This window comes from Centropristis striata, chromosome 15 (genome assembly GCF_030273125.1).
Source record: "Centropristis striata isolate RG_2023a ecotype Rhode Island chromosome 15, C.striata_1.0, whole genome shotgun sequence".
Taxonomy (NCBI): domain Eukaryota; kingdom Metazoa; phylum Chordata; class Actinopteri; order Perciformes; family Serranidae; genus Centropristis; species Centropristis striata.
This window is the reverse complement of record NC_081531.1, coordinates 21,592,901-21,607,430: the sequence shown is the minus strand read 5'-3', so window position 1 is coordinate 21,607,430 and position 14,530 is coordinate 21,592,901. Positions and strand designations below refer to the sequence as shown.

The 14,530-nt window shown below is 39.7% G+C and overlaps 1 protein-coding gene across 3 annotated transcripts in view; it reads left to right on the top strand.

Annotated features, from left to right (window-relative positions):
- Positions 1–2,187: 2,187 nt before the first annotated feature.
- rapgef6 (Rap guanine nucleotide exchange factor (GEF) 6) overlaps positions 2,188–14,530 on the top strand; it is an 89,852-nt gene continuing 77,509 nt past the window's right edge. For all 3 annotated transcript variants that reach the window (XM_059351037.1, XM_059351036.1, XM_059351035.1), the window contains exons 1-2: positions 2,188–3,014; positions 4,752–4,769. In XM_059351037.1, the coding sequence (XP_059207020.1) occupies positions 2,451–3,014; positions 4,752–4,769 (582 nt within the window). In that variant the 5' untranslated portion in view covers positions 2,188–2,450. The remainder of the gene's footprint in view (positions 3,015–4,751; positions 4,770–14,530) is intronic.

The following is a 14,530-nucleotide window of genomic DNA, read 5'->3' as shown; positions in this document are numbered from 1 at the left end:
TTACAACTGTTATTTGTTATTTTATGGCTAAACAATCCCTCATGCAGCTGTTTCAGAGTCCATAACAGCTAAACTACCCACGATGCAGTAGTTATGCTGTATATTACGGCAGAACTCCCTCTAACCCAGAAGTCCCTTCAACCCATAGCAGCTATTGAGTCCCATTTCAGCAGTGACAGAAAATCTTTGGGTCCATCTTCTCTCTTGAGCTTTACTTTAAAGCCGCTCTCTAATCGATGTGCGAGATTGTGTTCAGTCAAACAGCTCTGTGATGTTTGCCTCTGAAAGCCAGTCTCATTTTTTTTAGGTGCCGTGGGTGTTATTGTATGTGTTACATGTGGGAATACAGGAAAGCAGACAGAAATGTCACTCCTTTCTGTTCTTCGGCTCATAATCTTTTATCCTCATCCTCATCCGCAAGCGCACAAGCAGAGCGGTCACATTTCATAACTTTTTATTGTGGACAATCATGTGTCTGTAAGGCCACTGTTAATACACATGACTGACCAGAGGCCTTGTGGGGGAAAAACAAACAATGGTCGCTTAGAAAATCAGTCTGTTGCGTACATACACTTTGTAAGCAATGTTACGCTTTAATACCAAGCACATTACCACATTATATGTTCAAAGGGGCAAGAAAGACTATTATAAAGATTTTTTACCAAACTCTTGCCTCGCCATTTTATTTTTTTTAACTATAAATGCAGGCTGTAATGGGTTCTGTAAAGTAACAGTAATGCAATTTGTAAAGATAAACATTTTCCAGAAGTTTTGCTATATCCAAAAGCGTTAGATGCGAATAGATTGCAGGATTGTAAAATAGATACATGCAATCTATTTCTGATGCCAATTATGCATGTCGTACATGAACAAATGCACGGTGTGCTAATTGATGCATTTTAGCTTCTTATAGCATATAACTGTAGACACAGTGAAAAATGCAGATGAACAGTAAATGGTAGAAGGAGTAAGAGCCTCACAACCAATGAGGAAGGGAAATGATAGAGATAAGAAGCAAGAGAGTGAAGATAAGTAAAAGAGAGGCACAGAGAAAGGAGTGTCGAGAAAATGCAGCTTAAAAATGTACAAAAACCAGCAGATGGATCCGGTTAATTTCTTTCCTCTCTTGGCTTCTCAGAATGGCAGACACGCTGACAGAAAGCTTGACCAACTGGAAGGCTCAACAACAGGCAGCAATACTCTGACCAGGCTTGTTAAATCGCACATATTTATCCAATCAATATTCTTGACACAGGCGAGAATAACTCCCGTGTATCAACAGCAACCACAACCCATTTAGCATGACACATTGTCAGATGATAAGAGGTGGTTTTAGGCGGACTCATGGGTGACATGATTTACATGGTGCTGACCCCAATATGATGGCAACGAATCGTGAATTTATAGAAAAATGGAAATCTTTTTTAAATGTATGAATCAAGCCAGAGGCTACATTAGCTGACCTGAATCTCCACACAAACTGTTGCTGGTCACGGTGCGTTATTGGTAATGTAGTCACCAGGTTTCAACAAGAAAGGGGAATTTATGGAATGAAAAACATGACATAACTGTTTCTGCTGCACTAACAGATGACTATTGTGAGTCTGAGAGTGTCATAAAAGTGCAATGCTAAATCAGTACAATGCTTAAAAAAAGAACATAATGGGAAAGGTTAGAGTTAGAATATCTACTTGAATTTCTGCTCTATTCTGTACAAAACTAATATTCAAAGTATCACCATTCATCTGTAAGAAATAAACTGAAGAATGTTAAAGACAAGTTGAGTGGCTTCTCAAGGTTGGGGAACATATTAAGAAATTCTTAAAGATATTGTAATTACTGACATAATAAAGATATTGACTTACTTAACATTATGCAATGGAGAAAGCACAAACAAATTCCTCCAACAACAGACTAGCACAAAAAGTCTATGGGGAATGAATTGTATGGCCGGAATCTGTGTGCTGTGCTGTTTTTTTTCTGCCTGGTGAGGATATTTGTGTATTTACGGTTTCCTGGAGGAAACTGAGGGCTCAGTGTATGCTCTGAGCGCGTGTCTCAGACAGCGACAGAGAGGGAGAGAGAGCATGTGAGTAAGACTGTCAGTATGCAACGTGTTGAGCAGCTGAACTCTGTCTTGAACTTTCCGGCTCTCAGAAGAGGACAACTCTCGCCAAAGACAAAAACAGAGACAACCTCTTTTTTTTTTATCATCTCAATCCATTTGTTTGTTCATTTAATTAGATTATTTTCCTTCTTTTGTCGTGGACGCTCGCCCCAAAGGATGTAATGTTGGGTGATCCCTCGGGATTTTGGACCTTTTTTTAAAATTTGGACGCAACATCTCTATTTATCTTTTGTCTAGAAGTGTTTCCCTGCTGTTTTTGTTTCTCCCTTCCCGTGGCATTTCCTGCTTTTATGTGTTGTTCTGATACCGTCCTAGCGTCCGGATGAGTGTGCTCCGCTGGCACCGGCTCTCTGCGCTCTGGAAGAACTGGATGTTCAACCAGGAGCCAGTAGAAGAGCAGGGCCAGGTCGCAGAATCTCCAGGGCAAGAAGTCAGACAGGAAGGGAACACAGTCAAGGATCACAACTCAGACTCTCAGAACTCAACGGAACTTCAGACACAAAACTTGGATTATACGAACCATAAATCTGACATTGGGAACCAAAACTTGGAATTTACAATTGTGGACTCAGTTCCTAAAATAAAAAAGTCTGATCTGTTCAAACGGAGCAGCTCTGAGCCGTGCTCTCAGCTCTCAAACAGTGAGGATCAGTCTTCCAGCTGTCCCCACACACCTGAAGGTTGTGGTCGCCAATCCAGTAGAAGCTTCTATTCTGAGGAGGGTGTTGACTGTGTATTGCAGGTGGATAACGGCAGTGAGGGGGACGACGGTTTTCTGCAGAGAGAAGGATCCCAACGGAGGTCCAGGCGGCGCTTCAGAAGGGTCAACCCCAGGGGAGAGCGGGAACTCATCACGGACGGCCAAGAACCCACTGGCTACAACACGGTAAGAGTACAATGCACTTTTTACTTAATGTAAAACACTTAACAAGTTATTTTATATTAACTCATCCAAACATAATTCTGCTTTATCCCCTCTAAGATTTTATTTCTTTTCTAGAAAATAAATAGCTGGTCAAGTTGTCAGGGGGTTCTTTAAAAGTAATTATTGGTAGAATTAAAATTTCTCCAAAAGTCAGATTTTCTGACATCCTGGCTAGTAAAGGCATTTAGTCAACAGTGACAGATGACACAAGTTGTAAACTGTCCTCAGCTTCTACTTGTCATATCCTGCTATACTCTTGCTAAAATGTGTTACAGTCTACATGTGCAAATATCAAGTTAGATTAAAAGTATGATGAAAAAGGTTTAAAGTGTGGGTGCGAAACACTTTGTGACAGGTTACATTTATTGCCCCAGATGTACTGAATATTCTTGTCAATATCGTGTGCTCAAAGAGAAGATAAAGGCCAAGTACATGTGTACCAACATCTTTAATTGATTAAAAGTCAATCAATCACTAAATCAATCAAGTGTTACTTATATAGCACCTCAACAAATCCAGTGGTGTGCAGATTGAAAACAGCAGCAGCTTAGAATATTTAATAAAAGGACACGGAGACTAATGCATGCTGAGTAATAAAATATGAGTAAATAAAATTATAAAAGGTAATACATAAATAAAACATTATATATATAAAAAATAAAATAATAAGTAGAATAAAATTATAAAAGATAATATTAATTTATATCAATATATGTACAATAATTATAATTATAAAATAAGCATTTAATATAAACAATTAAATATAGGTAAAACAGATACAATTAACATATTACAACATATTAAGATGTTAATAACAAGGCACTACATAAAAGAAAAGCTTAATTTGTAGGGAAAAACAAATTAGGTCTCTCTTAAGGCCACTTGAACAAAGTCTGTCAAAGAAAAGTGTTGAAACTGAATGTGTGTGTTGAATTTCCCTCCTTCTGATAGGATCACTGGGGCCAGCCGTGTGTCAGTTACAGTTGTGACTAATCACTAGAAGCCACGCTTTGCCACACACAGTCATAAAGGCGCAAACACACACACACAGGCATACAAACTTTGCTCACACACACACACACACACACACACACACACACACACACACACTTTTCCCAGCTCAGGCAAAGCTCCCCTGGGTGTTACAAAGGGGCTTAACAGAGAGCTTAAAACGTTCTCTGCTGACCCTACGTGGCTCTGTAGTCTCTTGATGATTGTTCCACTTTTTATATTACATTTTCTTGCCTTCAGCATCACCGAACCTCACCACATTATTTTTTGTGACTGCATTTATTATGTAAAGCATAACCACACCGATGTGCTTGCACAGCAAATAAAAGTGCAGGACAAAAACAAGTGGAACAGAGAATGTCCTGGAAATACGAATAATTTTATTAGTCCTGCATTTAATTTGAGCAAGACTGGAGGGCAGTATGAGCTGGAGACACATTTGGCAAGAAGAAAAAATCCCTAATACATGGGATCATAGTTCTGTGATGTATTACACTCATTGTTAAGTGACTGAGTGGAGCCCTTGACATGCTCACTTTTCTTTTGTTAAATGAGAATAGAGCTTAGAATAAAATGGTAGGCAAGACTACTGATTTTACTCACCAGACAGAGACGAACAGTTTGCATACTGTCCCATTATGACTGTGTCTTTCTCTTCTCTTTTCATGTTTCTGCTGATGTTTTCAGGATTATGTCAACAACCAGGTAGGACAAATTACAAAATGAATCCGAAAAGTCTTCACATCTATCTGGGGTTTTTGTTTTTTCTGTTGACATGTCTGCTGTACGTGTGTGCGTTTGTGTGTGCGTGAATGTGTATGTGAGTCACTTGGTGAGGCACCTGTTGTTTAGAAATGGGCAGTGTTGGGAAAAGCAGGTCAGACTGAGGCTGCCACACACATGCACGCACTGCTGTCTACCAGCACTGTGGGTGGCAGTTAGGAAGGGGGCTATCTGCGGAATAAACAGATGCATGCTGGGAACGACAACAAACCTGTGAACAACTGGAGGATGAGACGCTTTTACAGTTTTGACATTTAAACCTGACAGGACAGAGTCAGGCTTGAGATGACTTTCAATGGAGCCATTTTTAGACATGTATGCCTGAAAGAAAAAAATGTTAAACAGGTGATTTGCTTTGTGATTTGCTTTATCATTTTTGGGAACCAAGAGCTGCCATCTCTCTGGTCATCGAGTGTGTTGTTGTTCTTAATTGTGGTTTCATTTTCATTGCGATTGGGATCCGAAAACTTTTCCAACACTAATCTTGGGGAGGTGCTCATTTGTGATGATATAATAGTAATGGGTGGATATTACACAGGCTGCCGGTGTATATTATTCACACACACACACACACACACACACACACACACACACACACACACACACACACACTCAAAGAGAACTGGCAGTGGATCAGAGGATGTTGTTTAGAGGCCTTATTGGACCATAATAACATCAGTAATCCATTATCACTGGTGTGCACCAGTGTCTGCTCTTTTGCTCTCTCTCTCTCTGCCTTAATGGCTCGCTCTGGAGTGAATGAAAGTTTGTGAAGGCTATGAATTGAGAAGAGTCTTAAAATGGTGCAGGATCAGAAAGAAAATATATAATCTCTTGTATCTTAAGCAGAATAAAAGACAATCAGCTTCTACTTACAAATCAGACTGAGGAGTAGGCATACTGGGTGATTTTTTTAAACATTTTTTTAATCCACATAAGCAAAGTAAGACAAACTGATGATTAGATTAAGCTTTATTTTATTATTTTCTTTCCCTCCTTCTATTTCTCTGGGATGACTGGTTGAGATTGATTTCCATTGATCAAGAAACCTGATTCCTCTTGTAGCAGGACGAGAGACAGAAGATCCTGTGCATTCTCTCACTACCAGGACAGACCTCTGGGATTCACTAATGACTCAGACTCATATCTCACACACACACACACACACACACACACACAGGGAAAGTCACTTCATTAAGACATCAGATACCTTACTGGGTTATTGTCTTTCTCTCACTGGACAAGCCCAGATAGACAGATAGATGAACCCATCACCTCATTTGCCTTGCAGGGGGAAACCTTCTCGGAGGACTGTTACAACCAGGTTACTCCATCCAACCTCAGGATCATTAATCTAACATGATACAGGTCCAGCCATCTGCACAGGACAGTTCAGTATGTACAACACTAGAATAAAATCAGCAAAAATTGCAGCCTAAGTGATCCAAGTTGTGCTAAATAGAGTTTAATACGTTGTCGTTTCAGAGACAAGCCAGTTACACACTGTGACCCATGTGTGTATATATACACACACAGATGTTTACACGTTTTGACCTCACTTTAAAAAGTCTTTTGATTTGAATATTTCTTATGGTTCATTTGCTGTGTGAGCCCCTTTGTGTTATCAGTAGATAGATGTTCTTGAACTTGTGTAAACGTGTAGAGCATGGAGCAGCATCCTCTCTGCTGTTTTGAAGCAATCGAGTGCCGGGTACACACCGGAAACACCGCGTCTCTTGCAACGTCTGTGGTTAGCACACTTCCTGTGTCATAAGTCAAAGCGTCTGACGTCTGCTTCGTATTTTCCTTCCAATCACTTTGATTCCCCTCTCTGGCTAACGCGAGACACATGTGAGTTAAGTGTGGAAACCTGCATTAATAATGTAAAGCACCAGAGAACATCTTTGTTTGTGAAAGCTACTCTGGGCAAGATTTCTGAAATTACAGTTTGTCTTTACTGTAGACATATCCTGCTCATTCACATCTACTGGAGGTAGGTCATGTGTTCAAATCACTGCAAATTTAAACAGCAGTGAGCAAATATCCCACGGACAGTAGGGCTCAACCACTAATTGATTAATATCTTGATAAAATATTCTGTTCATTCCCTCATTCCCACCCCTCGCTTGTGCCATTTCCCACTGGATGGCACAACTTGACTCTACTTGAGTCACTATTTTCTGGTTTTCCATTAGCAACATGTATGGAAAGTAACTGCTACCTGGTGCCACCTAAGTCAAGGTTCCAAACAAGCTGAACTCGAATGTGAAGTTGTAGTTACAGTGAGATCAATGAGAACCGTCCATAGTATGACACAGAACATCCTACACAAACCTTTGATGTTCAAACAGCTGAATTACTGTCAATACTGGGTGAAACTTTTCTTTATTCACTTGACCCAGAGTTTTAAAAAAAATCCAGCCCACAAAGGTATGTTGAACTAACGTTGAACACTAAACCAGACACATTAGGAGTATTACATTGTGCAATTGACTTAGTGCAGATGTTACCCTGTTTGGTTGCAGATGAAAGAATTTAACAAGTCTCGTGCTAAAGATGTTTGCTAGGAAACAGATCAGCTATGAATGCTGCAGGTACTATCTGCAGTGAAAAACGATAGAGAGAAAGACCTGGTACCTGGAAAGTGAGTCCAGCAGAGCTCTAACATGCAGTCAAAACATGGCATAAGAGTAACTTAACATGCTGTGAAGTAGTTAATAGCTGACCGCTCTAACCAGTATTTAACTTGGTGAGCAGTTAGTAGTAAGTAAGAACTTTAAGCCAGAATCCCAGATTTACAAGAGTTAATTTGTAAATCACATGTAATTGTAAATCTTAAAATATATTTCTTTAGTTCTGCAACATACAAAATTACAACGTGAGCAAGAATTTATACAGTATGTCACACGAGGAAATAAATGCATGTCCACAAAGTTACATAACACTGCAAAATAGTGGCTAAAGTAGGAGGTTTGTACTTCTTTTCAAAAACCTAGTGTCACACATTATTGGTAGTAACTAAGTTAGCAGCACTGCTACCGGAGAAATCAGCTGAACTCCCTCTATCAGCAACCTTCCTAAAGTCCCCATGAAATTTCTGCTGGACTGGACCACTAAGTAAGATCTGACAATTGTCAATTGAAAACTCCACAACAGCCACTAAAAGGCCTCGGTCATGTGGTCCTTTTGTCAAAGACTGTTTCTGAGGTCCCAAATTAACTGTCATTCTCACGAATTAAGCTTCTTTTGCTTTAAAATATCTTGTATGTGGTGTATGTGGCTTTAACACTTTGCCTGTTCATTTTTACACTTACCTCATGTAGTACCAATTTATTTTTAGGGATCCATTAGCAGTGACTTTACCTTGATGGTCCTGTCTTTGGGGGTATCATATTAGCTCAATTTGATGAGCTTGTCCTCGTCATGCAGCGCCATTACTCAAGTTACTCTCACGCCACTGCTTACAATCAGGTTAAATTTAAGGTTGCAGTCATGATTTAGTGGGCAAGTCATAGGTGTGACTCATACAGATGCTTTGTCATAACAGTATCAACCTGGTGTGGAGGGTAATGGAAAAATGACTCTGCATCATCTCTCAGCCTCTCCTCAGGTTTGAAGGTCACTGCGATGGGGTGATAGGGACATCTATGGTTCGTACCAGATAATTATTGTATATTTAACCTGGGAAGTTTGTCTCTACCGACGACTGTGGCAGGTAAAATTGTTTTTTTCTGAGCCTCCTAAATGATGAACATACCTGGGAAATCTGTGGAGCTCCAAGCGCTGTGGTGGTTTGTTGAAAAAGTCAATTTCCTGTGCTGATTGTGCTGGAATGAGCTCACTGGTGTTGGTCAGTTTTATAGAGTTTTGCTTGGCACCAGTTGATGATGAAGTTGTTAACATTCCCGTAATATTCCTGGCTTCATTTTCATTGTCGTGTGTGTGTGTGTGTGTGTGTGTTTGAAAACCTACACATGTGCTATGTCTGAAAGGTTATTACCCAGTGTTTGGGTGTGCCTAGCTCTTACTATTTTTTATTTTTATTTTATAGTTTTATAGTATACTTTCCAGCTGTGTTTAAATGTGGATACATACAGCATGCAGGTTTTATGTATGTCTGTCTTTTAGGCTTTCCTTAGACTTCTGCAGAGCCTAAACATTCTGGGCTGCTTATGTTTTAAAGCCCCTTGCTGCTTTAATGCGTCCAGTCCGTTTCTGAGCTCATCTGGTCTCATTCTATCAGAATGCAGGTGGGGCCAGCTAAACCCCAAGGGCCTCTAGCCAGCTCTGCCACTGCTAGATCCAGCAGGGCCCCCAGGGAGAGACAGGGAGCCATGAAAGAGCGGGAAGGAAAAGAATAAGAAAGGCCACGAGGATAGAAATGTATATGTTTTCACTCAGTAAATGGTGCAGTGGTAAAGAGGGCAGCATTGATGATTACCCTTATTGTATTATGGATAATCGACCATGGGAATGATGGCTAATCAAGTACCTAGTAATAGATGTGTTGACCTGGAACAGGGTTGGACAGGTCTTATAGAGGTGACAGTAATTTATATGAACGCCAAAGCCAAGAAAAAACTCATGGTCATGAGGAAATACAGGATGATGGTACCATGGCCTAGATAGTCAATTATGAAAACCAGGGATTGGTATTGATTTAAAAAAATATATACATTTTACCAACTTATTTCACTTTTTATGATGTTTTTTTTCCAATCATGCATCTCATCAGGCATTGACATCACAGTTGTTACCCTATCTGTATTATAAAAGGTGATCTAATTAATCTAATCAAGCATTACTAAATAATAATGTGCAGTCAGGTAAGTGCATTTCTTTCCACCTGACTTTCATTGTATTTTTTAATGTATGCATAACAAAAAAGGAACCTGAGTTGAAATGCTGGATATTGAATATATATATATATATATATATATATATATATATATATATTACAAAATATTTTTTATACTTGGCTGTGATGGAAAAGTTGGTGTATTGATAAAAGCAAAATACGACGGCTTTCCATCAACTAGTAAAACATTCAAACCCTTAAAACCAATCCTGAGAACTAACAAAGAAAAAGCAATTGGTATTCAGGTGACTCAGCAGTGAAAGAAAGAAAACCGTGACTTGGCAATGCCACTTTATTTTGATCTCAAATTCCTCTCCCCCTTTCCTGTTTTTCCTTTCACTCTCCAATTGTCTGGTGAAGCAGAGATGCCATGAGAATAACCTTTTAAAAAAAATCGAAAAAGGAGAGGAAGCAGGGTGAAGGACGGACTGAAGGGAGAGAAGTAGGAGAGAGGGATAAGAGATGGATGTATAGGCATGCGGGGCTCTGAAGGACCAGTGGAGAAGAAGGGTTGAGAGAAGAGAAAGGAAGGTGAAATGAAGACTGGAGGATAATGGAGGTTGACAGGTAATGAAAAAGATGAGTGGGCGTGCAGCAGAAGGGGCGGCGAGGTAGAGGGGGCAAAAAGGTGAAGGTTGTGGGAAGGTCAGATGGGAGGAAGGAAGGATTGGGTGAGAGAAAGGTGGGGTCAGGAGGGGTTAAGACAGGAGAGCAAGGAGGCTGGATGGAGGAGGAATTAATCCAACAAGGGTTAATTGTACTTACAAGTAACATGTGACATTATTTTAACCTGCTTTTTTAGTGAGGTGGACTTCAGCGTCTCAACACAATGACTTTGACCTTTGACTTTAAACAGACTTTATTGTCATTCAGTTATACATAAAAATATGCACATTGAACGAAATTCCGTTGCATTGGCTCATCACAGTGATTGTACTCTGGCATGTCATAAATAAAGTATAAATATAAATCTGTAAAAATAGAATATTTATATTGCACAGAAGTGTAGCAGCAGAAAGTGTTTTGTACATGGACATAAAAAAAAATCTGATACGCACCTTGAAGTGGAAACATCATGAGAATTAATTTTTACCCTTTTTCTGTAGCCGTGTAAAAGTGTAATCGAATTTTGAAGAGAAATTTTCAATTTATGAATTTTATTTTCATTAAAGAAAATGCGAATAAGTTTTCCATCAACTGGTTTGGATCGAATAAACAAAGCTGCATGGGCTAATCCGTGAGTAAACAGTAAAGAGAGTCAGTAAAAGAGATTGAGCAAGAGAGAGAAAATAACAAAAAAGACTTTGGCCACCCACAAGTGAAAAATGGCTTCAGGAATTAGATTCAACTGGGCAACAAATCAGTCATGATTTAAATGTTCGCTACGTCAGAACTTATTCGTAAAAATCGTTTCCATCTCCCATACAGTGCATTAACTATATTTCATAAAAGACAAAAAACATCTCAAATGGGCGTTAACACTTTTATGCACAGTTTTTGGTGTCCAAAAAATGGTCCATCAGACTTTTCTCATGCAAATCTTCAAAATGCACATAGAAATTTGTTGATGGAAACAGGGCTAGTGTCAAACAAAATATCTCATCATCTTAATGTTTATATTAATGTCATACTGCATATGTGCGCCTGGTTATCACACTAAACTGTTAATGGCTCCAAACAACTCAAACCAATGCCAAATAAAATGTAGCTTTAAGAAACCAATGTACATGGAGGATGTAATTTGTTTTTCTACAGTCTGCGGAAAAACTTTACATCAGATAACTGGCAACAAGCAAAAAAACAAAACCAAAAAGACCAAAATATTTTTCATCCAAACAGCTGGTGGGGTTTCGTATAACGATCATGTGCCAATCAATGACATGTTTACTTCCTCAAATTATGACTCGGGCTCAAAACACTCAACACAGTCTTGGACCGATGCCTTCAAACAGCCAACAAAACCACAGACCTCAGCTGCCAAGCAGTGCTCCGGCCCTGCTGCTGGACTCCTGCTGCACTCATCATCCAAGCACAAAGTATTTATTCCACCATTTTCTGCAAATAGTCTCAAAAAGACTTTAAATAAAACGATCTGTCATAGAGTTATGAAAGTTGGTATTTTTAACGTGCAGCTTTGATCTCAATCCTGATGTGCATGTGTGTGTGTAGAGTACAGTACGCTGGGCAGTGCAGTGGGGCACTATCTGCTGCTGTTGTTGTTGCTGCTAATTTTAGGCATTACATCAGCAACAGTGAGATGACAACCTTGTTGAACTCCCTCTCTGTATTCCTCTCTGCTTCTTCTCTCACTCATCCTCCCTCTTTTTACTTCTGTCCTTATCCATTTGTCATTTTCCCTCCCTGGTGTTCTGTGAAATATGCACAGACATACAGATAAACAGTGTGTTTAGCTTTACCTCTACATGCATCTTACACTGCCAGATTCTGATCAGTGTTTCTTGCTTTTTTTTTAATCACTTGTTTTTCATAAATTGTGATTAGAATTGATTCTTTATTAGGTTAAGATGATGCACAACCCAAAGGTTTCAGGACAGATAAGGATGTCTACAGTTTTTCTTCTTCAACCCTACATCCTGAAGAAAAACAAAGCCTTTATTCTTCCTCCCTTACCTCTCCTTCAACTTGTGAAATCCCGCTGGCAGCACTGTTCCTTGTTCTTACCCCACCCCCCTTCTGTTTGTCTAAATTTTTCATCCAGGAGTCTGCTCCTCTCACTTAACTTTTTATTTCTCTTGCGTGCTTGTTTGATTCGCTGTCTCCTCTTATTCACTTTCAATATGTCTTCCCCTGGTCCTAGGTCACTGGGTTATTTCTTACTCTTTATGAGGACTTGCTCATCTCTATTTAACTTATCCTCCGAAGCAGCAGCTGAAGACAATGAATTTGTTTTCATCCGTTTGTTTATTCATCGTGTGCGTCACATCAGACACCACTTATCAAGTTATCTAAAGAATGTGCAGAAATGACACAACTCAATGTTTAATTCTGAAACTTTCAGCTAAAGTTGAAGGTCAGATAATTGTCACCAATTTTCACAGCCTGTTTTATGCTGTTCTGGCCTTGAATCTCTCGCTCTGTCTCTTTGTAGTCGGAAAGGGAAGGGCTGGTTTAAATAGCAGGAATTCCTGTCTTGTTCTTCAGACAAACACACACACAAACACTGAGTTTGTACACACACATGTGATCAGAGGGCTACAGCCAGTGCATACACAATATTGTCTCTTCGTGCTGGAGGCATTAACATAGGTTTATGTATGTTTTTGTGTGAGCAGGACTTTGTGTTCTCGTCTGCTGTACACAGGAAACCATCAGAGGACCAAACCATCTGGAGGGGACATTATGTTTCTTACTGAAGACAACGAGACATTTCATTTTTAAAGATTTTTTTTAAAAACATTTAGAATAATGATCTTTTTTTAAGTGGTATTCAGTTGGAGTGAAGCATAGAAGAAATAAAAAAAAACAACAATGGTGACCGCTATAGACATGACAGAAGCTGCACAAAGCCAGCATGTCTTCTCAATACTGCACAACATCGTAGCTCCGCTTCACTCTTGGAAAAACCAATATGTTGGCATGGCTAGGCATCAGTGCTAACTTAAAATTATGTTCATGCAGTTAGGTTGGTCTTCTGTGATTGGTTCGGAAGAAAATCTAATCCCCCTCCCGCATGGTAATTGGTGAATTGAGGCAAATCTTCTGAGTTTGGACTGTTTGTCAGAAGCTCTTTGAATGTGTCAGCTTTGGTTTAGGAAATTATTTTCACAAATTCCTGGCATTTTATAGACCAAATGATTGATTGATTGATTGATTGATTGATTGATTGATTGATTGATTGATTGAAAGATTGATTGATTGATTAGTCCTAGCTGATTGCAGCAACCAGAAACCTAACCGACTGTGTCTATAAGCATGGTACTAAAATCCAGCCTCGCCTTGATGTTAAAGAAAAGATGGGCTATGCACAAAACCAGCACTCGTTTATATATCCGCTCATTAGTTGTGTTGTAAAAGAGGCAGTCTCTCTCTGACTTTTCATGGAAATTACTGTACGGCCATCCAACTCAGCCTGTGTGTGTGTGTGTGTGTGTGTGTGTGTGTGTGTGCGTGTGTGTGTGTGTGTGTGTGTGTGTGTGTGTGTGTGTGCTTTGTGCGTGCGTGTGTGTGTGTGTGCGCACTCACATATGTGGGTTACAGAGCTACAGGGCTTTACTCAGCTGACTATTTTTTAATTAGCCTGGCAGAACTGATTAGCTGCGAGCGGTAGTCAGACACACGCACACACATTCACAATGCAGTTGGCAACTTTGTGCATGATGTGAGGGTATGAGAATTATTGTGTGAGGTATCCCAGGGGGGCCATTGTCCCAGTAGCAGGCCGAGTGACAAAGAGAGACAGGACCCCCTCAGAAATCACTGAGCCATGTCACGCTTCAGTGAGCAACACACAAAATACACACAGGATGCTGTGTTTGTGTGTAGTCGGTGCAAACTGGCTGATGTGTGACTCTCTGTCTGACGGCTTGCCATCGGACAGGTCTCATTTCCTGTCTGTTGGCGCCTGCCTGATTTGTCATATTTTCCAAAACCATTTTTTTTTTTTTTTCTGGTTAAGAAACAAAGTTTTACACACACTGTTTGTTTTAGTCATTTTTAATCTCTTATCTTTCTTTCTCAACATGTATTCTTCTCCTCTTGCACTTGATTTTTTGCCTCGTCTCCATAATCACCTGACTTATTTGGCCACATGCTCACACACACACAATTACAGACAGACTGTTCCAGGAAGTGTTTCCTGTGTGAC